General features: G+C 51.9%; 2 protein-coding genes across 3 annotated transcripts in view; one reads left to right on the forward strand and one right to left on the reverse strand.

The window, feature by feature from the left end:
* Window positions 1–2,948, forward strand: part of EFHC1 (EF-hand domain containing 1) — an 11,882-nt gene extending 8,934 nt beyond the window's left edge. The window contains exons 9-10 of one of the 2 annotated variants that reach the window (XM_008641908.2): window positions 296–500; window positions 2,430–2,948. In XM_008641908.2, the coding sequence (XP_008640130.2) occupies window positions 296–500; window positions 2,430–2,555 (331 nt within the window). In that variant the 3' untranslated portion in view covers window positions 2,556–2,948. The remainder of the gene's footprint in view (window positions 1–295; window positions 501–2,429) is intronic. The other variant, XM_017745088.1, reaches the window with a different exon arrangement.
* Window positions 2,949–4,151: 1,203 nt separating this feature from the next.
* On the reverse strand, window positions 4,152–19,539 carry TRAM2 (translocation associated membrane protein 2). Its single transcript, XM_017744928.1, has 11 exons — window positions 19,498–19,539; window positions 16,430–16,493; window positions 14,121–14,230; window positions 13,770–13,886; window positions 12,136–12,194; window positions 11,508–11,592; window positions 11,343–11,413; window positions 10,584–10,688; window positions 10,299–10,457; window positions 9,147–9,316; window positions 4,152–8,596 (listed from the first exon to the last, which is right to left on the reverse strand). Exons 1-11 carry the CDS (start codon window positions 19,537–19,539, stop codon window positions 8,523–8,525), a joined length of 1,056 nt encoding a protein of 351 aa, XP_017600417.1. The 3' UTR covers window positions 4,152–8,522.
* Window positions 19,540–24,170: the final 4,631 nt, after the last annotated feature.

The following is a 24,170-nucleotide window of genomic DNA, read 5'->3' on the forward strand; positions in this document are numbered from 1 at the left end:
GAGGGGAGTCTTTTTTTGGGCATTTGTTCCTTCTTTGCTTATCAGCTCATCAGAGCCTAGACCACATCCTCCTTTTTAGCTGTCTGGACCCAGTTTGTGTGATGCAGTAACAACCCTGTTACCTCAGAACATGGTTTGGAGGCACTTATGTCATGGCTCTGGTTGAAAGTCAAGTTTCCCACAGTTTCTGACACTGTGGAGCACACAAGGAAATGCTCCTTGTTCCCACAAGTGTCACAGCCAGACTGCCAGAATGAGTTTTTACATGAAATCCTGTTATTCCTTCCTTCTGCAGTGGCTTCCCCAAGAAGGACCTGGATGATTTAATTGTAGAGGTTCAGAAAGAGCTGAAGCTCCACCACGAGCCCTTCAACACCAGGAAGTTTCATGAGGCATTTCATCATTTTGACACAGAAGGCTCTGGCTTCCTGGATAAAACAAGATTTTTAAATGTTTGTGACAGGTTCCATGTGCCAACCAGCACCATTCTTCTTAAAAAGGTCAGATGGAAGGAAGGGGTGCTGTGCATGTGGAATTCCCCTCCCGTAGCTCTTCCAAAAGATCTCTAAAAACCAACCCTAACCAGCTGCTCTAGCCTACGAAGGGGAACATCTTCAAGAAAAGAGCAAGAGAGGCCCAGTTCAGAAAAATTTCTGAGCCTGTGTCTTAGAGGAGATAATAATTGCTGTCCTCTAAGGAAAGGGAAGAGATGTTATCCAGTTTTCCCCCTGTGTTTGGCTGCACTGTTATGTGTGAGAATTCACTGGTGCAGGTCTTGGATGAGTAGAAGAGGTTGTATAACATGATAAAGGTCAGGAATCATGATAGAGATCAGGGACAGGCTCCTGCAGAGCTTGGAGTGTCTGTGATGGCTTAAGCACAGCTGGGATTGAGTAGAGGTGACATAAAACAATAATAATAATAATAATAATAATAATCAAAAGATAAGTTAGAATCATAAGCCCCTGGCTAACACTTGCTGGGCACTATGAACAACAAACAGCACATGGAGATCGCAGTCTGCACAGCAGAAAATGGGAGGGAAACTGAGGGAAAAATTCCTGCAGTGAGGATGGAGGAGGATCCTTTCAGGAATATGACTGGCAAGGATGTTTCCTCAGCATCATATGACTGGCAGTAGATTAGTGGCCAATAAAGGGGGACTCAGACTTTAGAGAAATCTCAAATGCAGAGGGAGTATTTCCTTGGCTAAAATAAAAACTTTTCTAAAGCAGCCAACTGTGAGCATCACAGCCATGGTTAGAAAGGTGCAGGGGCAGGGGGTTTGTGTCTCAGAATGTGGGATGAATGAAGGCCCTGACCAGCACCCAGGGCTTTGCTGTACCAGAGTTCATCAGAGCTCACTCTGTCCTGAGGAATTTATGGAGTGGTGACAGTCCCTGTCCACTCTGAGAATGGGAGAGAAGTAACATTCCTAAAATTATGTGGAGAACCTGTGACAATTGAAGCTAAACTCCCAAGTTTGAGCCCCAGTCTAGGACCTATGCACTAAAAACATCCATCTTCTCTCCTGAAATCTTAATCCCAGTGTTCCCAGAGCCCTGGGAAGCGTGGCAGGGCTATAAATTAAACATAGGGCAGAGAGTTCACTGCTTGGAGAGGAGCACAGCTGTCAGTCACAGGGCAAACCCCAGTGAATCTGTCTCCAGGCGACAAGGGGAAGAAGAATCCTTTCAAGGAATTTTGATATTAGACCTTTTCCATCTCGCTGGGTGTCAGAAGGAGATTAGTTATGCAATTAAAGAAACAAAAGCCTTCTTTCTTCCCCTGAAGCACACAAAGGCTGTGGCTCTGTAACACAATGCAGGGTCAGGCACGGGACACCAGAACTGGTTCATTAGTGGGGCTGTCACCGAGCTCAATTATCTGTGTCTCCCCTTTATGCCATGTGTGCACAGCAGAGTGACACCAGGGGACAGTAACTGTTCACATACAGTGCCCCCACCCCACTTTTGGGCAGGGATTTCTGCAAGATTTCCTGTGCCCATCTCAGTCTGTGGCCATGCTTTGTATTTTTGTGGCTCTGTTGCCTGGTGAGGCCCAGAAGGAAAGCAGGATTGAACTCAAACATTAAAACTCTTCTCCTTGCATAGATTAGTGTGATCTATAGGCATTCAGGGTTGGACTTGAACCTTTAGAGCATCAAGTTGAACCCTTAAATAGTTGGACTCGATGATCTGAAGGTTGGACTTGATGATCTTGCAGGCCTTTTCCACCCTTAATGGTTCTATAATTCTAAGTTTACCTGTGATTCAGGACTACCAGGATGGGGGAATCCACATGGGGGAATAAGATCTCCTGCTCTGTCACACAAGGAGTACCTCTGGGCACTCTCCCCCAAAAACAACCCCAATTTTGCAGCTTTTTCCAACTCTTTATGGTGTTTGCTGTGTTTTTTGTCCCCACAGCTGATTGACTACTGTTCCTGTGGAGAAGACAAGGTAAACTACCGTGACTTCCTTCTAGCCTTCCCTAGTAATCTTTTCCCAGAAGCCGAAGGACAGGACCAGCAGTTGAATTCTCAGCTGACTTGAAGACGTACTTCAAAAAGGATGTTCCTGTTTTCACTCTTGCTTCACTCTCTCACCCTTTCAGACCCAGCTGATTCCACCCTCACTTTAACTTTTTTTCCCTTCCTAACTTCTCCCTGCCCTTTTAGCCACCACAAAACTCAATCTCACAACTGCTGGATGTTGAAATGAAATTTAAAGGAGGAAAAAAAATAATTCTGAGAACCAAAGTCAGGTTCTTCTGTTGTTTTCTCAACCTTTTAGTGCAGTACTTTAGAGAGCTAAAGCTCTCTGGAGCCTGGAGTGAAAACCACTCCAGGTTTCTCTCACATGGGCCTTTCACGTTCAAGTAGTGAGGACTGCCAATTTAAATTGTTATTAAAATTGCAATAAAAATGTAGTTGCTATAAAAGTGTTAAAAAGTCTGTTTTAAATAGAATGGTGGAATAGCTAAGTGGGGGGGAAGCCCACAAAGTGTGATTCTAGGTCTACTCAAAATCGGGTGGCGAGTTCAGTTACCTGGAGGTAACAGGGGTCTGGGCACAAACCTGCTGACAGCAGCTCTGCATTTTTTAACAAAAAGTTAAAGGGGAAATGGTTTTAGGACTGAGATCCCATCTAAACCCACCTTACCCACTTGTCATCTCACCTGACAGGTCTCCAAGGAAAAGGGAACACAGGCAGTTGGCATAGCAATGAAGTTATGACACTTGTGCTCCTCTCAGAGCCACATTACTCATCTCCCCATGAAGGTAACGTGGCAGGAGCCTTCTCACCCCAAGTGACACCTGCCAGGTGTTGCCATGGAGCACTTACAAAAGGCAGCTGTCATGCACACAGAGAACAAAGCTCTTTGGAACAAAATGCTGCTTTAAGATAGCTTTTGTGCTGTGAATTCCCACTTCCCCTCAGACAACTGAGAGTCTCCACGTGCCAGCTCCCTCCTGTCTCCCTTTGTGTGGAAAAGTCACTGCTCTTCCCTTCTGGGCCTATTTTCTGCTGCTGCTCACCCTGACCAAGGATCATTCCAGGGATCTCTGGTCCACCTCGGATTTCAAGAGACCAAGAACTTACAGATGAAATTACTGGAGCTGTAGAAAGTCAGAAACTATTTTCTGCCCAGGCTACAGAACCGTAACCTAACCCTCAGCCAAGTGATGTTGTGTGCCTGGAGCCAGCTGCACAAAATACACAATATAGCTCACCAAAAATATGTGTCTAAACCACATCAGATAAATCACCTCCTGCAAATACCCTTATCCTCCACTGCCTCTGATGAAAGCAGCCACAAATAATGAACTCTGGAGCAGCTGCCCATGCTGTGGACATGGGAAATATGGGAAGATGAACCCCAGCTGCAAGGGTTTGGGGTGACAGGACAAGGGGGAATGGCTTTAAACTGAAAGAGAGTAGATTCAGATTGAATAGTGGGGGAAAAAACCTTCTCTGTGAGGGTGGTGAGGCCCTGGCACAGGTTGCCCAGAGAAGCTCTGGCTGCCCCTGGATCCCTGGAAGTGTCCAAGGCCAGGCTGGACGAGGCTTGGAGCAAGCTGGGACAGTGGAAGGTGTCCCTGCCACATGCACAGCTTAGCAATAATAAAGGATCAGTGGAAAGAGCACTGGAAGAATCTATGCCTTTTATTTATTTATTTCAGAAAAATACTTCTGCTGAGTTTATCACAAGTCACTGAATAACGAACAACAACAAACAAAATCCATACAAAAACTGAAGTGACAGAAGAATGAAACAACCGGGAAAAAATACCAGAGACTGTTAATTCCCCCCACCCCCTCCAAAATCAAGAAATTTGCACTAAAGCATAAATATGGAAGAACAGAAATTCTCCTCGAGTTCCTTTGCTGAAGTTTGATCAGTTGAGTTCAACATTTTCGAGGAAAAACTGCACACCTCTGCCTGGCTTTTCCAACAGCCGTTCTTCCCAGAAAAACTCCACACGCAGCCCCGAGGATGAGGATCATACTTCACTGCTGGGCATGAAAAGTACTAAACCAACCTTTCATGCCCCATGAAATTTCCTGGAAGGCTGCAAACCACCCCCCATCATCTCCATCCACTGTTGACACAATTTGGGGTCCATCTACCAAAGGCAAGAGGCTGAGGCTGCTGTAAACCCCCAGGCACTGCAGCCAAGGCAGGGTGGTTCCAAGCTTCCAGAGTCTTCCTTGGAGGCAAGGAAGAGACATCCCAGAGTGGCCACTCTTCCCTCCTACCAGGAAGCCTATCAAAAATACCTTTTAAAACAGTAAGTTGAGGGTAAGGGGACCTACAGGAGACTGGAACTTGGCTACTGCTAACCCAAACATGATGAGTAAGAAGAATCCTAAACAACAACAAGAAGAAGACAAAACGCGACTGTAATGCCCCAAAATGTAAGAGTCACTCAAAAACTGTATGTGAAATGCTACATCTGTTCTTCCTCCACCCCTTTCTCTTCCCAAGCCCATTCTCCAACTACCTAAGACAAGAGAGAACCAAGTGCTGGTATTTCACAGCTCTTCTAGGCTAGGACAGGAAAACACTACACTTCACCCCAAAAACCACAGGCTACTAATTCCTGACCTCCTTAGGTTGGATAATGGATGCAGACTACTAAAGCACCTCAAGCCCGTGGGAAAGGGTGCAAGGAATCGTGTCCCACTGGAAGTTTGGGATAATCTCCATCACTTTCTGCACTGTGGTGGACAAGAGCTCCTGTTCAGGGCTGGATCTTGGTGTTGGATTAAAGGCTGGACTTGGATGAGTTTGGAGGTGTTTTCCAACCTCACCCAACAATTCCATGGTGTTTTCTGCAGATGACACAGGGCTTGACAAGATGGGGCATGGGAAGAGCATCCACTAAGGGGAAGTGAGCTCATGGCATTTCATAGGCACAGTGGCCAAGGACAGACTGACCAGTAAGGGCTTGGAATGAAAATGCTCCAAGAAAAAGCTCTTTGGGCTGAAAAGAAGGCTGGATCTGCTGAGAAATGACACGGACACAGGAGCAGTTACTGCGGGCTTGCAGCCCAGGGATTGTGCTCGCACTACAACACAGAGATAGGAGCCCATGGCAGCCCCTCTGATGGAGAGGGGATTGCAAACCTCCAGGATGACAGTGGATATCACCTCACAACAAAGGTTCAGCTCAAAAAAAACCCAACCTGCCAGGTTTGGGTCTAACAGAAGGATGGGGATTTCTGAGGACTAAATATAGGGAGGGCAAAAAAAAAAAAAAGCCCCATCATCTATAGGTTTAAAAAACCATAAAAAGAGCACATGGAAATGCTTCAAAAACAAATGTCCCTTCTCCTGGTAGCTCTATCAAAAAGTAAACGAAAAACACACGTAAATGTAGCATATGTTGTACAGACATAGTAACGAGGGAGAGCGTTCAGCTACTGCTGTAGTGCAGAGGCTACAACATAAGGCACTTGGGATACAAAGCATCACCAGCTACTGTACGACGAGACAGGATTGTGCAAGTGGAAAAGCTGCCTGAAGCCAAGCAGGCAGGAGGAGGAATCATTCAGCAGCCGGGTTCTTGGGGGGCTCTATGTGTCACCTGTTAACAGAGTCAGCAGCTCGGCTGCTGCAAGGCACCGGTGCTGCAGAAGGAAAGGCCTGGCTGAGGCTCTGGGGAGGTGTCAGCCAGCAGTCAGTCCTGGAGGGCACTGGCAGGGGATGGGAAGAGGTAGGAGAAAGGAAAACCCTCTCACACTAGACCTTTTCCATGTCTTCCCAACATAAAGCTCTTTTCCCCCCGATCACACTGCACCACGGGTCCTGTCGCTGCCTCTGAGCCAAAAAGTGATTTATCCTCCAGGCACAGGCTACAAGGAGCAATGGCAAGGTACCACCAAGGGATCTGCTCCAGCCTCCTTCCCCAGCTCCCCTGAAAAAAGGGAAAGCCCTCTCCTGCCAGTATCTCTCAGACACTCAGACCTTGTGGGGATTGAGGAACAAGTGAAATTTGACCAACTGTCCTCATATCCCTGCACGTTTTCTCCCTCCAGCACCTCCTCAACGAGGGGGAGGAAAGGACAAAAGACACTCAGATAAATGGGAAAAAACCCAACTCAACTCAAAGAGGGGCAGAAAATCAACTGTCACCCGTTCCTCAAAACACGACTGGCGCGAAGGACAACAGCACCCGCCTCAAGCTGGAATTGCACTCGGAGAGAGCCGGAGTTCAGCTGCCTGAAGGGCTGAGCAGGGGGCACAGCAAGGATCAATCCTGGACTGCACATGGAAGAGCACCCCAGCTCCCCCCAGCTCGGTGTCCCTCTCCTCACCCAGCCAAGGGAACACACCACGAGTCCCCTGTTCCTGCCGTGGCGAAGCAGAACTAAAGCTACGGCCGACTTTGCTGCACAAGAGGCACCAACAGCAAAGCCCAGCTCAGGAACCGCCCCAGAGGACAGTGTGGGGACAGAGGTGCCACTACTGCTCACCTGCCAAACCTAGCCTGAAGTGTGGGACCCCAAAAAGAAGTCCAGTGAGATGGCACTGACCCGCAAAACCCCAAGCAGATGCTGCTCCCCAGCGGAGTCAGCGAGGGATCAAGCCGGTGGGATCTGGCTTTCCACAAAATCTCCTGCCAGCACGTGGAGGTGGCAGCAGGCAGGAGCGAGAGGGGAAAGTGGTCTGCAGCAACAGATGGCCTCTGAGGTAGATTTGAGACAACTCCATCTGCCAACAGCTACGCGTCACAAGCCAGGCTTTTCCTAAAATGCAAGCTGCTCCTTGCAGCCCCGGCCTCCTTCCCCTTCCTTCCCTGTCATCTCGTTCACAGCTCAGAAAGGGATGAAGGGGCTAGGATTTTTGGAAGAAACCCTGGATTTGATAGCACCTTGGGTGGATACAAGCGCTGTATCCTTTGGAAACGAAGAGTGAAGCTGGTGGCTGCCGATGGCACGGCTGGACTGGTACGGAAGGGACGAGGAAGGCTGAGGTGACAGCACGAGGGGCACAGTCCCACTGATGCGAAAACCCTTTGCAGCAGCCAGTTTGTCACCTGGATGTGGTCACGAGCCCCAAGAACATCAGGTCCATGAGGCACAGACAAGCTGGCAAAGGGCCTGGGCTGACAGGAGCCAGGCCAGCACTCAGAGCGGGGCAGGACACAAGGATTCACATGGACCTGAGGATGCTGCTGCCCCACAACAAAACACTGAGAGCTGCAGAGCCCTGGGCTCAGCTCTTGTGGCTGGGAGGCCCAAGAACAACCATGGGGCAGCCAAGAGAAACCCAGCTGGGGCAAGCAAAGGCTGGGAGGTGGACCTTCCATATGAAGAGGGAAGTTCTCCCCCTTCCCTGTTGCCCAGCTCTCCAAAATTCTCAAAACCAGGGTTCAGAAAACCCCAGAGGTTAACCAGAGGTCCACCATGAGACAAGACAGGGTTGAGCTTCCTCCATCAGACCCTGGTCTCTCTTTGCAGCATCACCATCCTGCTGAGCGCTGGCCAGGTGTGCCCCATCTCACCTGAGAGCACCCCTGAGCCTCAGATCTCACAGCCCCAGCACGCTCCCCCAGGAACCTGATCCCATAACACACATTTGGTGCCTTCAAGCTGTCCTGGCCCTGTCCCAGGAACTCGGGAAAGCACCATGAAGAGAGGGGAGGAACATGCTGTAGGAGAAAAAAGGATTGTTTGGAACCATCTATGATACATTTGTAACCATTAACCAAAATAACCGAACACTAAAATAGGAAAAAAAAAAAAAAAAAAAAATTGGTTTACAACCAAACAGAGGAAGGCAAAACCAGGAGGGCTGGAAAAGGTTCCTATGAGGGGGATGGGAGAAGGGGAACGGGGCCTTTTTGGTTTTATTGCAAACGGATCAGGAGAGCAAGAAAGAAAGGGAGGAGAGCGAGAGACACCTTGGGAAGATGATTCCGAGCCTTTCAAGATGCTGCTCCTGAGGAGCAGGAGGAGGGGCTGCTCAGTCCTGGTATCTCGCCCTCCTCCCCAGGAGACAACCCTCGGCTTCTACAGAGACTTGAGCTTCTTGGTGCGAGGTGAGGTTCCGTTCTCCGCTTTCACCACTCCGTTTTCATGGTAACCTGGGGATGGCAACAGAGCTGTGAGGGGTCTAGAGGGTCATCTGAGGGAGCTGGGGGTGTTTAACCTGGAGAAAAGGAGGCTCAGGGGGGGCCTTCTCACTTGCCTCACCTCCGTGACAGGAGGGGGCAGCCAGGTTGGGCTCTGCTCCCAGGGAACAGGGACAGAAGAGGAAATGGCCTCAAGCTGCCATGAGGGAGGTTCAGATTGGACATTAGAAAGAATTTTCTCACAGAAAGGGTGATTAAACTTTGCAATGGGCTGCTCAGGGAGGTTTGGAGTCACCACCCCTGCAGGTGTCCAAGGAATGACTGGATGTGGCACTTGGTGCTCTTGGGTGGTGACTGGTCAAAGGCTGGACCCCATGATCTCAGAGGTCTTTTCCAACCTAAACCATTCTGTGATTCTACGGAGAAAGAAAGTTGGTCCCTTGCACAAGCCAAACCCTTTTTCCTCTCAGGACTGGCCCACAGACACAGGGAAACCCCAACAACATCAGGACACTGAACCACAGGACTGATGCCTCCACGGTGCCACCCTTGCAACACTCACCCGAGTCCCTCTTGAGCAGCTTGGTTTGCTGCTTGGTGCCGGCGGCGGCGGCGGCTCGCTTCCGACTGCTCTGCTCGTTCCAGTACTCCCTCCAGCGCCGCAGCTGGAAGTGGATGAAGCGCCACATCACCGAGGCCTGGAAGAGGCACACCAACAGCAGCACACTCATTCTGCCAGGGGCGGAGAAGAGGCAGGCTGAGAACATAGCAGCGAGGCCACCCCCAGCCCAGCCTTCCCCCCTCACCGGGGCTGGTGGCCGAGGTCCCCCTGCATGGCAGACGCCATCCTTCCAGCCACCATCTCTCCTTTCTGCCAAGCCTGAGCCCAGAGCAGCCACTTTCCTTTCCCTGCACACCAAAAAGCCCTCAGGTGTTCCTCATTGAGTCTTTCAACTTTAGGGCAGGAATGGAAGAACAGGATCATCTCAACCAGCACTGCCCAAACCACAACATGGCACAGTCAAGGTACGATGTTCCCGGATGGTCTGTACATCTAAAAGGTGGAAGGGAGCTAAGAAAGTCCCTCAAACCCTCAGGTGTGCCAGCAGTCCATGGCTTCAAAAAGCTTGGGAAGGACCAGGCCTAGCAAATTCTGAACTGAACCCACAGCTGCTGCAAGGGTGAGAAAGGCTCCCAGTCTTGACTGCAAGGCATAAGGAGCCCATCCCACCCTCTGCTTCCCACATCAACGGGCAGCCAAACATGTCCAAGCAGAAGGGAAAATACCTTTTCCTTCACCGCATCTGGGTAAATGCACTTACAGGCACAACAGGGAAAGCCTGCAAGCCTTTCTCCAAGATAGGCTTGCACTTTATAATTTCACTTGATTTACACTTTATTTCCTGGCTTTTCCTCTCCTTTGTGGCTCTGTGCAGCCTTTAAACCCCTCCTTGCTTCCTTCACACCCCCTTCAGCTCACTAAGACCTTCCCTAAATGGAACCAAAATCAGATCCCCACTGCCTGGATCCCATTTGGACGGAGCTTGGAGCAACCTGGCCTAGCGATGGCATCCATGTCCACGGCAGGGGTTGGGACGAGACGATCTTTAACGTCCCTTCCAACAGAAGCCATTCTGGGATTCCATGATTTCCAAACTCAGCAAAACCCACGCTGGGGTAACACAGCCAAGGAAGACACAGCAGACATTCCTACCTGAAAAGAATATTGTTGAAGAGGAAGCTGAAGAAGTTCCCTCTCTCGGGGTCCAGGGCCTGGCTCTCCACCCGCGGCAGCCCGAAGCCGATGACCAGGATGTACAAGGTGAGGGTGAAGAGCCTGGTGACCACGAACACCACGGCCCAGACGTTAAACCTGCATGAGGGCAAGCAGAGGTGTGGGCAGGAGCAGCCCCAGTGCTGACCCAGGAGGTGAGAGAGAAATCCAGGCTCTCCCAGGCTCTGGAGGAAGACAGGAGCCCCAGGCAGCTCCCCTGCTTACAGTTTCTCGTTGTTCTCGTCCGTGAAGTAAACCAGCCGTGCCATGTGGAAGAAGAACTCAGCCAAGTACTGCAACAGCAAGAGGATCAGCCCCAAGCGGGTTAAGCTGGGAGGGAAGAGGAAGAAAAAAGCATCACTGGGCTGGTCAACCTTCATCCTTCATCCTTCAAACCCAGCTACAGCCTCTGCGCTGCTGTTCACAAGCTGCAGCACCAGCCCAAAGCCAGACCTTTCTGCAGCAGTGGGGATAGGACTGCAATGGGCAAAATTCCTGTCCCCAAACCATCAACACAGCCCAAAACAGCAGCGGAGCTGGGATGTATCCAACACAAAACCCTATGGCTGGGAAGGTTGCTCCACTTTTTATCTTAGAATGGGTTGGGTGGGAAAGGACCTTAAAGATCACCTCATTCCAAGCCCCTGCCCTGGACATCTTCCACTATCCCAGGTTGCTCCAAACCCCATCCAACCTGGCCCTGGACACTTTCAGGGATAGGAAACCCTCCGGGCAACCTGTGCCAAGTGCCTCACCACCCTCACAAGCAAGAATTTCTTCCCAATATCCACATCTCTCCTCTTTCAGTTTAAAACCATCCCCCTTTGTTCTACCTACCTGCCTACCTGCTCTCCACTGAAACAATCCCATTTATTCCCTCTAAGCCCCTCACCCCGCTGAGGATTCCCAGGTGACTGCCAGTGCAGAAGGAGCTGCCCAGCCCCATCCCAGGTGTGGGAGGGGATGCTGAGGCAGGTGACTCACTTGAGCAGGTAGGCGCCGGCGATGTGCAGCAGGTAGAGCGCGATGCAGCGCAGCTGCCGGGGGATCTCCTCCTGGCAGGGGCACAGAAGCCAAATCAACCTCTCAGCCCTCTCCACCCACCCTCTCCCAGAGCTCCCTCTCCTAAAACCTCCACCTGGCTCTCACCTTGCGGACTTTCTGGAAGTAGAGCTCGGGCAGGGCGTGCAGCCAGTACGCCAGCTGGCACAGGTAGAAAAACTTCACCTGGTACCTGAAATGCAGGGAGGAGCCACGTGAGCCAGCCCAGGCCATGGCAGGACCCCAAGAACCCGAGTGCCAGGGCAGCACTGGGCAATCCCTCCACTGTTTGGAGCCACGGGATTTAGGAGAAATCATTTGTGGGCTGAAGTTATTTGTTGAGCTGAGAGAGCTGCACATGGAGTTTATCCAGATGCTTGTGCTCTCAGAAAACCTCACTTTTGTAAAAACCCAAGAAGGGAGGGAGGATCACCCCCCACTACATTTCTGCTGCGAAAAATTAACAGCAAAGAGACTTTCCCAAGGTGCTGCAGGAAACAGCCAGGATGAGTAACCAAGCCCACCGGGCCTTCCTCATGAAGGAAACCCTCCGGAACACCCTCCCCGGGCTCACAAATGAGATATTCCCCCCTTCCCCATAGTCTCACTGCAGCATCCTTGCAGCAGGGTGCATGCAGAGGGTGCTGTGCTGTCAGCACCCCACTCCCAGCAGGCAAAACTGTGGAGAGGAAGGAAGGGGCCAGCCCCAGAACAAAATGCCCTCACGAGTGCTTACGGCAGATAAACATGCGGGTAGTTTTCCCACAGACTCCGGGGGTTTGAAATGTATCCTTCCTGAAAAAGAGAAGAGAGGCAAGGCTTCAGCAAAACAGAACAGGTTCTGAGAGGGTGGGCTGATGGTACAGTGAAACGAGGAACGGGGGATGACACCCGAGTCTCGTCACAGCCTGCAGAAAAAAACACGTTCCCCGTGAGGGCCAAGGCTGAGCTCTGCATTTGTAGGTCTCTAGCACCCTTCTAAAATTTCACCAGGCCCCTTGTTTGGGGGCTGAAGGCTGCTTGCTCAGTTGCACAGAGGGTCCCAAGTTCAGGAGAGGATATTCTGGGGTTTGGAATGCTCTCGAGGTGTAGGAGTGAGATTCCTGTGGCACGGCTCAAGCAGCCATGTGCATGGTCCGGAGGCTTCCTCCGCACTGGCATTTCCAACCCCAGTAGCACTTCAGCAACAGAAGTGCTTCTGAAGTGAAAGAGGAACAGAAAACACCAACAAAAATAGCTGGATACGAATTGGATAGTTTCATTTTCCACCTCTTGCTTTACAGGGTGGGACTCCCTTCTCACCCCTGCCACAAGGATGCTGCCCTGGGCTTTGCAAGATGCTGGCATGGGAAATTTGTCCTGCCCAGTCACCATCACCCATTCCCTGTCTGTCTCAAGCCCTTTTTTTTTGGCTGGGGAAGGCCAGGGAAGCACAAGGGTGACCTGCTCTGCACACTGGGGTGTTTGGGGAGCACATCACAGCACCGTGGGCTGCACAGCAGGCTCCAGCCCAGCAGCTGCTGAGGGACAGGTCTGGCACTGGGCAAGGGGAGCCCAAAAGCAGCAGCATAAACAATTCTGCCAGTTTCCTTCCTCAGAGCCCTATGGGGCAGAGGCAGTGCCAGCAAATCTCTAAAAATGCTGGCCTTGAAGGGAAAAGTGGTTCCCTAAGGGAGACTGGCAGGACCCTCCAAACAGTGGGGATCTGTCCCCAAAGATCCTTCCCCAGAGCCACTGGAGACCACAGCCAGACCCCAATGGCTGCAGGTAGCAGAGCATCATCATCACTTCACACTGCCAGAATAGTCAGATCTCTCCCACACCCCCTGTTCTTCCCTCCCCCTTCTTCCCCAAAACGAGTTTTCCCTCTGAATTCTTTGGGTTGACACATTCCCAAGGAACAGCGTGGTTTCCCTGTTTTCAAAGACTCCCTCACCATCAGCTTGCCAAGGAAGGAACCACAAGGAGTGATCCCAAAATTCTGCCCATTAGCCTCACGACCCTGCAAAAGGGACCCCAAAACCTCAAGGCACTGAAGGAAATAAGGAAGAAAATAAGAAGCTGAGAAAGGCAACAGGTCCTGGAGCAGAGGATGGAGATGATGGGGCCAGACAGGATTTCTGGGGCCCAGCTCTGAAAATAATTCACAGCCCATCTGCCTGTGCTTTGTACAATACAGGAGAAGCATCTCCCAAAACTGCCCTCACTCAGTGGCTGCAAAGATCCATCACAGCTGAAAGCTAAACTGACTGAAATGTGCCTGTTTTGGCCCAGGGGCTGGCTGGGGACTCTGCTGCCAGTGGGATTTTGTGCTCCAGAAGCCACAATTCCCCCCTGGGAACTCAAATCCCGGCCAGCCCGATGCCTTACCGTCACCACGACGTACAAGCACCAGATGACAGAGGTGAGGTGGAAGGCAACCAGCTGCCCTGACTCATTGAACTTGCCGTGTTTGACCTTGGAGAGATGCAGACGCCTGTTGATTTTCTGGGAAGGAGCAGAGGGAGAGAGAAAGAACAAGAAAACATGAGCCACCATCAACTCTCCTCATCCTCATCCTCCTCATCCCAAGCAGCCTCCAGAGATGAAGGCTCACCCATCACCACCTTAACCACCAGACCACCCCCAGAACAGCATTTAACTGCAGCAGGACCACCTCCCTCCATGAGATTTGAGGGATTTGAGGTAATATGAGGACACAAGACAGGGAATGGCGCTCACGTCCAGGGCATACTCCTGCACCACCGCGTGCAGGATGATGGCGATGAAGATGTAGAAGAGGATGGTGACCAGATCCTTCAGCCCATAGTGATACTGGACCAGCTCCCCATCTGCAAAGAGACCAAAGGGTGGGTCAGAGCCCCATGGCCCAAAGGATTTCCAGGTAAGGCCTTAGTGGGGAGCAGCTTGGATGGGGACACCAGAGAGGGGTCATGACTATGCCAGTGCCTGGGAAAAAGGGCTCTACCCGGGGTTAGTTCATGGCAGAGGTGGGTGGTTGCCCCTTTAACATGGGTGTGTACCTCAAGGGAGGGGACACTGGGGACACTTAAAGCTTCCCCCTGCCACTGGGGACAGCTCGGCTGTGGAGATGGGAATTTATCACCTGGAGGGATGAAGAGCTGGGAGGCTGAAGCAGGTGACAAGATCAGGGATGCCCCACTAGGAACATCAGGGCTTGGGATGGGATTTCCACCCCCTCAGTTAGGATTCACCATTCCTTCATGATCTCCCACTCCTCCCTGGAAACTGCTGGAGCGGGATTCAGCTGCCTAAATGCAGATGCCTTGTGCTATTCAAAGATCTGAGGCAGCAGCACAGGGCTGGTGGATGAGAAATAGGACCCACGGGAGGCTGTGCTCTTCTGGAGCAACAGGAGACCCAACAGCACCCAAAATACCCCAGACATCATCTGCATTTAGGTGACTATTTGCAGCCCAGCAGCTCATGGGAAGAAGCAGAGTTGGGAATGCTGCAGGAAGTATCCTCACACGAAGCTCAGCCCACCCCTGGCTGCTGCTCCCCCTCACCCCGATCCAGTCCATTCTCTCCTGAGATCGATGCTGGGAAGAGACTGCTCTGTCACCAGCCCTTTTTACCCTAAACAAAGCTTCATTCCAGATTTCTAAGATCTGAACGGGATTTACGAAGACACCTGGCACAAGGATATGAAAACACCCTGTCCTTAGGAGCCCCCAGTGCTGTGCAGACCCGGAGGTAAAAATGGTGCCTGTATCCCAGAGCAAGGTAAAAGACAGAACTGCCAGGCCAAAGAAAATAGTATCATTTACACAGGCAATGGCTCTGCCTCCTCTCTCCAGGGCACCTCAGAAGCTCTAGCAGGAGCTGTGGGAGACACGGAAAAGCCTTGGAAAAATTTAGGTTCCTCCCAACAAGCTGCTGCACACCAAGGTCTCTCTCCCCACTAGCCCGTGCCCTATATTGATACCCCAATACCTGGTCCTGGGGAGGTGTTTCTGTGCCCCCTGAGATTTCTGGTACCAGGAAAGAATAAATCCCTTAAAAACCAGCAGCAGAAGTTGTCTGGACTGTGCCACAGGGGAGCAGGGACCACAATTTAATCTGGAGTCTGGATGATTCCTTCAGCCATAACATTCAAAGCTTTTAAGGGCAGAGGTTTTATCTTCCGCATGTCTGCCTCGCTGTAGCTCCACTAAGCCCAACACCCTGCTCCTTCTGTGGATGATTGCTCAAACACTCCCAATTAACTGCAGTTTTCTGCCACCAGGCCAGGCTCTGTGCCCCAGGCGTTTGGCTCATCCCGAACCCAGGGCTTTACCCAAACCACCTCCTGCTGTCTCCACGCCAGTGCCCAGATCCCTGCCAGATCCAGAGGGGCTCTGAGCCAGGAAGGCAGCAACCAGCAGCCAAAATAGGAGCAGGGGCTGAGCTTCCAGGCTGGAAGCTGGGACACCTCTTCTGGGCTGTTTGGTTCCGAGCTACACCAGCTCAGAACCACCTGGAATTACTCCCTGTGAATCTGAACCTGCCTGGAGCAGGGATGCTGTGCACCACCTGCATCTCCACACCCTCCCCTCCAGGTGTCATCCCCAAAAATTAGCAGGACAGGGATGACATGTCCAGCCCCTGCTGCTTGGCAAAGAGGTAAATCTCTGCTGCTCCTCAGGGCAACAAGAAGCTGCTCCAGACAGGCAATCACACAGCTGGATCCTGCCTGAGCAGGCCTGGAGCAGGATCCTCACCCTGCAGGGAGCACTGAGTGGCCTGGCCATGGCAGAGAGAGAGAGTTGGAAGCCCCTGAACTCCCTGGAAAGCGTTTCTTTCCAACTCTGGCAGCATGAGGGCTGACAGACGTGACCAGAGTGCTCTGAGCCACTCAAACTTTGCTTCTTCCCAAAATACCTTATTTTTGACATCTCCTTTAGTACCAGACAAGGTCCTGGGCAGTCAATCAGCAGAAGGTGAGCCCAGGCCAGCTGGCAGTGAGGATTTGGGGCAGACCAGACTCAACTTCCCCTGGGGATATGTGGAGCAGAGGCATCTCTCACCTGCTGTAGGCACACTGACATTATACTGAGGTAAGATGAACAGAAAGGCAGTCTTGGCTGTGACCTGTCAAAGACACACAGAAGGCAGAAAAAGCAAATCAGTTGTTAAGTCCATTCCTCTGGACCCATTTATTTTTTTCCAACCACAACGGGAAAGGCAAATCATCCAGGGAGATGTGCCAGCACCAGCTTCACTTGCAGAAACACTGAACCTTGCACTGGTCTCCCACAAAGCCCCAGATGCACGTCCAAAAGGAGAAAAAAAAGCCTGGGATGAGACATCAGGACACCTGAAACCCAGGGCTGTGATGCTTACTCTTCGTTTATTCAATCATAGAATAAAATCACGGAATATCCTGAGTTGGAAGGGACCCAAAAGGATCACTGAAGTCCAACTCCTGGCCCTGCACAAGACACCCCAACAATCCCAGCCTGTGCCTGAGAGCATGGTCAAAACCCTTCTTGAGCTCTGTCAGGCCTGGGGCCGTGACCATTCCCTGGGGAGCCTGTTCAGTGCCCAGCCACTCTCTGGGGGAAGAACCTTTTCTTAATATTCAGCCTAAACCTGCCCTGACACAGCTCCAGCCATTCCCTCAGGTCCTGCCCGTGGCAGCCAGAGAGGTGGCCAGTGACTAAATTGCACTTATTTCAAAGGAATGACCCTCCCCTGCAGCAAAGCAGGAGGCTTTGTGGGAATGGGGCAGAGTATCCACCCCACAGGATGCCCCAACACTGCACCTCCATGACCAAAGCACCCTCGAGATGGGGCCACAGCAAAACCCAGTGCACAGACATCAGACACCAAACATGCCTTCATCCCATCCAACCCCACACTGGTCACCAGATTTTCCCTTTCCACTGGCTCCCAGCCAACCCTCCAATGCTTCACAAGCACCCACCCTAAAACACAACCAGCCCCAAAAAATCCTGTGCCCGTCGAATGCCAATGGGGACGAGCTGCATTTCACACAGACATGGCTGCCACTGCTTCAGAGCTGCAGGGTATTAAAAATCCCAGCTGGAGATTGCTCCACAGCTTGTGGGGGAGACAGGGGGACTTTGCCAAGCGTTCCCATCCTGTTACCACCAGCATTGAGCAACCGGCGCAGGCAGCCCCGGCTCGGGGACAGCAAACTCCACAGCGTGTTTTCGTGATGTTTGGGGATTTCATTGCTTTTTCCACTTAAAAAAAAAAAAAAGAAAGGAATAAAAAAGAAAATCCACATGTTGTGCTCTGTTTGTGGAGGAGTAGATGCAGGAGATGGAGACCACGGGCAGAGCTTGGGGTGGGAATGGAAAAAGTGCATCACCTGGCCTCAAGCTGGCTGAGGGAGACACTTCTGGCTCCTACAGACCTTGCTGGCTGGGAAAGCCAAGTTGCTTCATCCCAGAGCACATCCAGGACTTGGAGTTTACAACCAAACCTTGCCACAGGCTGGCACAGGGCACGAAACAAAGGCATGGAGCCAGTGGTGGCTGTGATGCTGCAGAGATGGGTGGCTATGGCATGGATGTGCCAACAGCTGCAGGCACTGATGGATTTACAGCTCCCCGAGCACCTGGCTGACATCCATTGCTGTAAACAGCTGGGAACAAGACATCAACTCCAGGTGAAGCCTCCTAACCTGCTGGAGAGGACACAGGCCAGAGCTGTGAGTCCAAGGAAATTACTCTGGAGTGTCCCAGGGTGGGGAGCAATGCCCACACAGAGCTCAGCCCCAACACAGTTTCCACAGATTCTCCTTATCTTCTTTCCCAGAGGGCCTGGTAGGAAGGTTCCTCCATCCAATCCAGCATCAAGCAATGCTTTGTCCCATATCCACACGTCCCTTTGCTTCCTGAAGCAGGGCTGAAGAACCACCAGCAGCTTTGCAGCCACCTCAGCACCTCTCCACCCCTCCTTACAGAGGGGCAGCAGGTTGTTTCCTAAAGTCTGAGTGAAATATTTGAACAGCCAAAGATGTAACCCCCGGGATGCAGGCAGGCTCCTGACAGACTGATTTCCACAGACAAACAGCCTCTCTGCTCCATGGGACAGATGGGGAGGTCAGGCACACACCTGCAGCCACTCACTAACGTCACCGTGGCAAAACTTGAACTCCTGGCATCCTTCCCATCCCACAGAACCTACATAGAGGGAAAGTCTCCTCTCAGGCACCAAAGGCATTTCTGTCTCCTGCAACCAGCTGGGAAGTGATCAGACTGACCATTGCTCACAGCACAACCCTTTACCGGTGGGCACAGAGGGACAGGTGACTCGAATGAAGTCACAGCTGAGCTCCACCAAGTGAACATCAGGCTCCAAAATCCCCCATAACCCTCCCAATATCCCTTCCACCACATCAGCACCCATTGCTATGCAGCCCTGAGTAGACAGAATGAGCAGTTTAAGCCTCCTGGAAAACAGGGAACACCTGAGCCACGATCCCCAGCAATGCCACCTCCAGCTCCCCTGCACGGCAAAAACCAAGTTTCCTTGGCTTGGGAAATAGGGATGAGCACCAGGGATGGCAAAACTCTTTAGAGCCTGCCTTGAGCATTTCACAGGCAGCCAGGGAAAGCAGAAGTTCAGAGTGAGAACAGCAATGTGAGGATTATTCAGAGGCACAAGACTCGCTGCCTGTTTGCTCTGAAACAAGATGCTGGTATGGGAAAGGAAGTGCTGGGCACGCTTCTGCCCTGCAGGGCAGTGAGTAAAGCCAGAGCTGCCGCTAAACTGCTGCTGGCAGGGGCAGAATTCATGGAATCACCGAATAATTTAGGTTGGAAATGCCCTCTAAGATCACAAAGTCCAACCATTCCCCCAGCACTGCCAAGCTCACCACAAAACCATGTCTGCAAGGGCAGGCTACACAATTTCTGAACACTTCCCGGTCCGGTGACTCCATCACTTCCCTGGGCAGCCTGTTCCAATGCCTTTTCAACAAAGAAATTATTCCTCACATCCAACCTAACCCTCTCCTGGCACAACTTTTTAGAGGGTGGGAGAAGGATTTGTCTCCATGGGACACACAGAGCAGGGACCATGTAGCAAAGGCTGTGGATTTATTTCTCATTCACTCTCTGACCTGCATTAAGAGCACCTCCACGCAGAGGGAGATGTTCCTCATCCCAGCCTCATCCTGCCTTACATGAGGGATGTGGCACCTGGAGCATGGGGCAGTGGTGGCCTTGGCAGTGCTGGGGGATTGGTTGGACTTGATGACCTTGGAGGGCTTTCCCTGCATTAACGATTTGATGATTCTGTGTGGCCGAACCAGGGAAATCTGGGAAGTAGTTGTCCTGATAGCTCTCTACAACCATGAAGAAGAAACCACATCCTCAGCAGCCAAGTGGGTTTCTGGTGGTTAAAGCCACTAACTCACAGACCAAAGTGCAGATGGATGGTGAAGAGGCAAAACTCAACGTGTCCACCAAGACCAGAGTTTCCTGAGATGCCTGGATCAGCCAGGACAGGGATGAGGCTGCTTCTCATGACCAGAAATCAAATCAGCACATCCACCTTGCAGCCCTGGGTGGCAGAGCAATAGATAAAGCCAAGCAATCCCAGCACTACCAACATTCACTATCTCCCACCAGGCATTTACTTCCTGATAATGTGGTGATTGGAAAAATCCACACCCTGACTAGCCTGGAGATTGCTGCCTAATGCAGAGCAGCAAAGCTCCCCCTATCCTTTTTTAGAATCCCAGAATGGTTTGGGTTGGAAGGGACCTTAAAGATCATGTTCCAACCCCCTGACATGGGAAGGGACACCTTTCACAGACCAGGGTGCTCTGAGCCCCATCCAGAAATTTAGAAGATGCTCTTTATTCCCTGCCATGAAATGCTCCACATCAAAATCCCAACTCCACTTGTGCAGACGTGCAGGTGGCTTTTAAAAAGGTGTCTAAGCACACACATCCAGGCAGTTTAGCACCTCTCCCAAAATCTACCCACTGCAACTCTCAAACATTAGTATTTTCAGGAATGAGGGATAATTTTTGAGCATCGTTCCCCAGGACACTCTGTGAACTCTAGGAGCAGCTGGCCCAGATTGGCTGTGGACTCCCCATCCCTGGAAGTGTGCAAGGCCATGTTTGGACAGGGCTCTGAGCAATCTGGTCTAGTGGAAGGTGTCCCTGCCCATGGCAGAGGGTTGGAATGAGATGAGTTTTAAGGTCCTTTCCAACCTACACCCTTCCAGGATTCTCTGAAACTCACTTCCCTTCTCCAAAGCCTCATCCCAGCAGGATTTGTCTTCACCCCAGCCAGGAGCCCCCAGGCACACCACCATCCCCATGGTCCTGCTTGAGTTAAAGCTACTCTGGAGGCAGGAAGCAGCTCCAAAACTCTGGCAGGGGAGGCTGGGGGAGTTCCTGCAGTCAGAGCTGGGAAAATATTTCCAGAGCTTGAAAAACAACTCAAACTAATTACAGACAAAATGCTGTCCAAAGGCTTTTCTCACAACTTTGGGTTTCTTTTTCCCCCACCAGACAGAGTTTATTGAAAGACAAACTTGCTGATCCACAGCATGGATTGACACAGGCTCTATATGTAAACTGAAGCCCAAACTTTGGACCAAAGCCTTTCAAAGTCAACATCTGGCTTTGACAAAAAGCCCTTCCCAAGGGCGGTGCAGCCCCTCTGCCCCCACAGACAAACTCATCCCCCAGCACATGATTTCTACTGCCTCACCCTCCCTCCTGTTTATCCCCTTTTAAAAGTAAACCTAAATACTGCTTTTTTTTCCCCCGTTTTCCCTTCTTCCCCCGCTACTCAACCCTTACGCCGCCCGCGTGCCTCAGTTCCCACATCTGGCAAAGATCAGGGGAGGCAGGAACGCATTTTGTTTTCCCTCATTAACAACGGGAAGGCCTTAATTTTTAGAGTACTACGGAGGGGACCGGGAAGGGGAAAGTATATTTAGCAGGAAGCCTGGAAATAGCAGCTCATTTGTCAGCCGCCTTCTTCTGACAGTGTCACAACCCAGAGTTTGGGAGCCCGTGACTCACGTCCCACGATCTGCACACAGGGGGAAGCCCAGCAAGGCCATGGAACCACTTTTAAAACAATAGTTTATAACTTTATTTCATCACCCCACACATAAGACTGAGCGTCAGTTTCCCCACCTCAGAGATTACGATAGCAGCCCCCATCTAACATAGAAGCTTCTCCAAAATCAGCAAAGTCTCCCCCAAACTCGACCCGACACCGCTCACAGGAGCCACCCCTGGTGGGACACAGGTTAAACCCAGCCTGGTCTTGGCTTCATTTTTCTGCAAAGCAGGGTGGAAAAAGATATGCAAAGTGATTTCTGCATGAGGATGGGAAGCACCTGTTTCGTGTTTCTGTACAGACTTACTCAAAATAGTTTTTCACCAAAAAAAAAAGGGGGAGGTTTTTCTTTCTGGGCTCCAGCAACCACGCACACATGGCAAAATCCCTCTCTGGCACCAGGCAGATGCACACCAGGTGTGTTTTCCCACCCTGAAGGCTTAGGCTGGCCGAGAAGGAAAAACACTTTGTAGTGCCCAGCTCAGGACAGCTCTTTTTGGGGAAACTCCCTCCAAGCCTGGGGCTTCCCTCCCTGCATAACTCAATGATCCTCAAAAACACACACAGCACTGGAATAATCAAATCCAACACACCTGTAACACCAAGGAGCAGCCTCATGCCACCAAATCCCATCATGACCAGTACCTGCTCCCTGCCACGGAGGAATTACCAGCTTGGTGAACCCATTTGGACAGGGAAAGGTTGTGCACCCAAAAAGATGCTCAAGGTGTAGCTTGTGCTGTGCTTGAGGAGCAGGAGACCCATGGCACCCCCCGAGCAGGGTGCCAGAGCAAGGAAGCACTCAGCTCCTGAGGGATGCCTGGGAAAAGGTTAAAAACCTTATTTGTGTCTTCCCAAGAAAACCTTCCCTGCAGGAAACGGCCTATTGTGAGCAGGATTCGGCCTTTTCCGCTGAGCCTGAGCTTGGCTGTGGCCACAGGCACTGGGGAAGGTGGAAGCCCGGCTGCAGGGTGGGAAGCAGGGATGCCAGGAGAAGGGACAGTGACAGGTACTCCTCACCACGACAAGGAATCTCAGCTGCCACGAAAACTCACAACAGAGGTGGCACAAACGGGCACAGAAGGGTTGGAGGGCTGGGCAAGAGCAGAGCCTGATTTCTCCTCCAAGGGAAAAGAAAGCAGAAGGAATAAAAGTAATAATAAAATAAAAATAAACCACAATACACACAAGGAGCAAGAGCTGTCCCAAACCCCATGCCAAGGGGAAGGCAGGGATGATGCTGCCGGGCACAGGGAGCATTGGAAGCCACCCTGGCATGGCAAGCATTGTCTCCCTGAGATCTGCTGGGAGAGCAGCAAACTGCTGCCTTCAGCATCCGAGGGAGATTTAATTAAAAGACATTTAAAAAACCCAGAAACACCACAAACCCCTCCCTGCTGCCACCTCCACAGGGGCGTTCATCACGTTTCAAAATCTCACAGCACCGTATCAACCTAAAGCACCACAGCAGCAAGCCCAGGTACCACCTCTCCAGGACGGGGCTTCCAACATACAAAACCATCTGCAGGGAGAAACCCTGAGAGAGAGATGCAACCTCTGTGGCATTTTCTTTTTAAAGTACGAATACAAAACTTGCAGCCCAACTTTGCAGCATTTGCATGTGGCTTTGAAATACAGCTGGCCCTCCTGGGTCGGTTTTGAAACCCTTAAATAAATACATATATACATACACAAGGACATTGAAAGGGGTTCGAGCGCTGGAAGAGACTCGTTCATTCAATGAGTTCGTAGTAAAAAAAGAGGGGGATAGAAAAGCAGGGGATTCCAGCGGGGAGAAATTAAGGAAATGGATTTCCTCCTGCTGCGATTTGCTCCAGAAGGAGCCTTTCCTCCCTCGCCAGGCCCCCCGGCCACCCCTTTCCCATCCGGATTTGCTTTGAAACGTGGCACTGCCGAAGGGGAGGGTTCAGCGGGGGAGGCGGGGGGGTCCCAGCCGGCGGTGCCGCTGACCACGGCCCGGTGCCTCGGCGTGGGATGCCCGGAGCCAAGCGAAGCCGCACGGAAAGGGAAAGCAGGCGGAGAGGGAAGCAGCCGGAGCAGCGGGAGAGAGCGGCGTTCCCGGCATGGCGGTGGTGGGACAGCGGCCTTGCGGGGTTCTGCGGCCGCCCCGGCAGGGTGAAGGTATCCCGTGGAGGAGCAGGGATGCCTTCCCATGGCCCGCAGCACAGCGGGATGGCCGGGGTGGGGAAAGGCCGGGGAGCGCCTGCCCCAGGCCCAGCAGCCGCCGGTGCTCGTCCCACGGCGCGGGGTCAGCGGGCTGCGGAGAAAACACCTGGAAAAGGGCTATTGTTAAAGGAAAAAAAAAGGCGGAAAAAAAGGCCCAAAAAAAAATATTCTTTCCATTTCCAAGAGCTGGGAATATCAGACAAGGCTTGGCTTCTCGCTGCGTGGGGCTGATGTGCCCCTCAGTGCTTGGGACACCCCGGCAGCTGCGGTGGGTTTGGGGCAGGGGGCTTGACACCCCCTGTGCTCCCCCTTCCCCAGCCAGAGACCCCCGGCAGAGCTGGAGCGGGGGGAGAAGGATGTGCCACCCCCAAAGCCAGCACCAGGCTGGGTCCCCGTGGGAATGTGGGGAACCTCTGGGGCGGTGGGTGAGAGATGGGGAATGAATGGGGCGGCACTTTGACCCCCAGACCGAGGAGTCCCGCACCCCACAGCCCCCTCCCCGTGCGGGATGGGGGCA

The sequence above is a fragment of the Corvus brachyrhynchos genome, unplaced genomic scaffold (assembly GCF_000691975.1).
Source record: "Corvus brachyrhynchos isolate BGI_N302 unplaced genomic scaffold, ASM69197v1 scaffold116, whole genome shotgun sequence".
NCBI lineage: Eukaryota > Metazoa > Chordata > Aves > Passeriformes > Corvidae > Corvus > Corvus brachyrhynchos.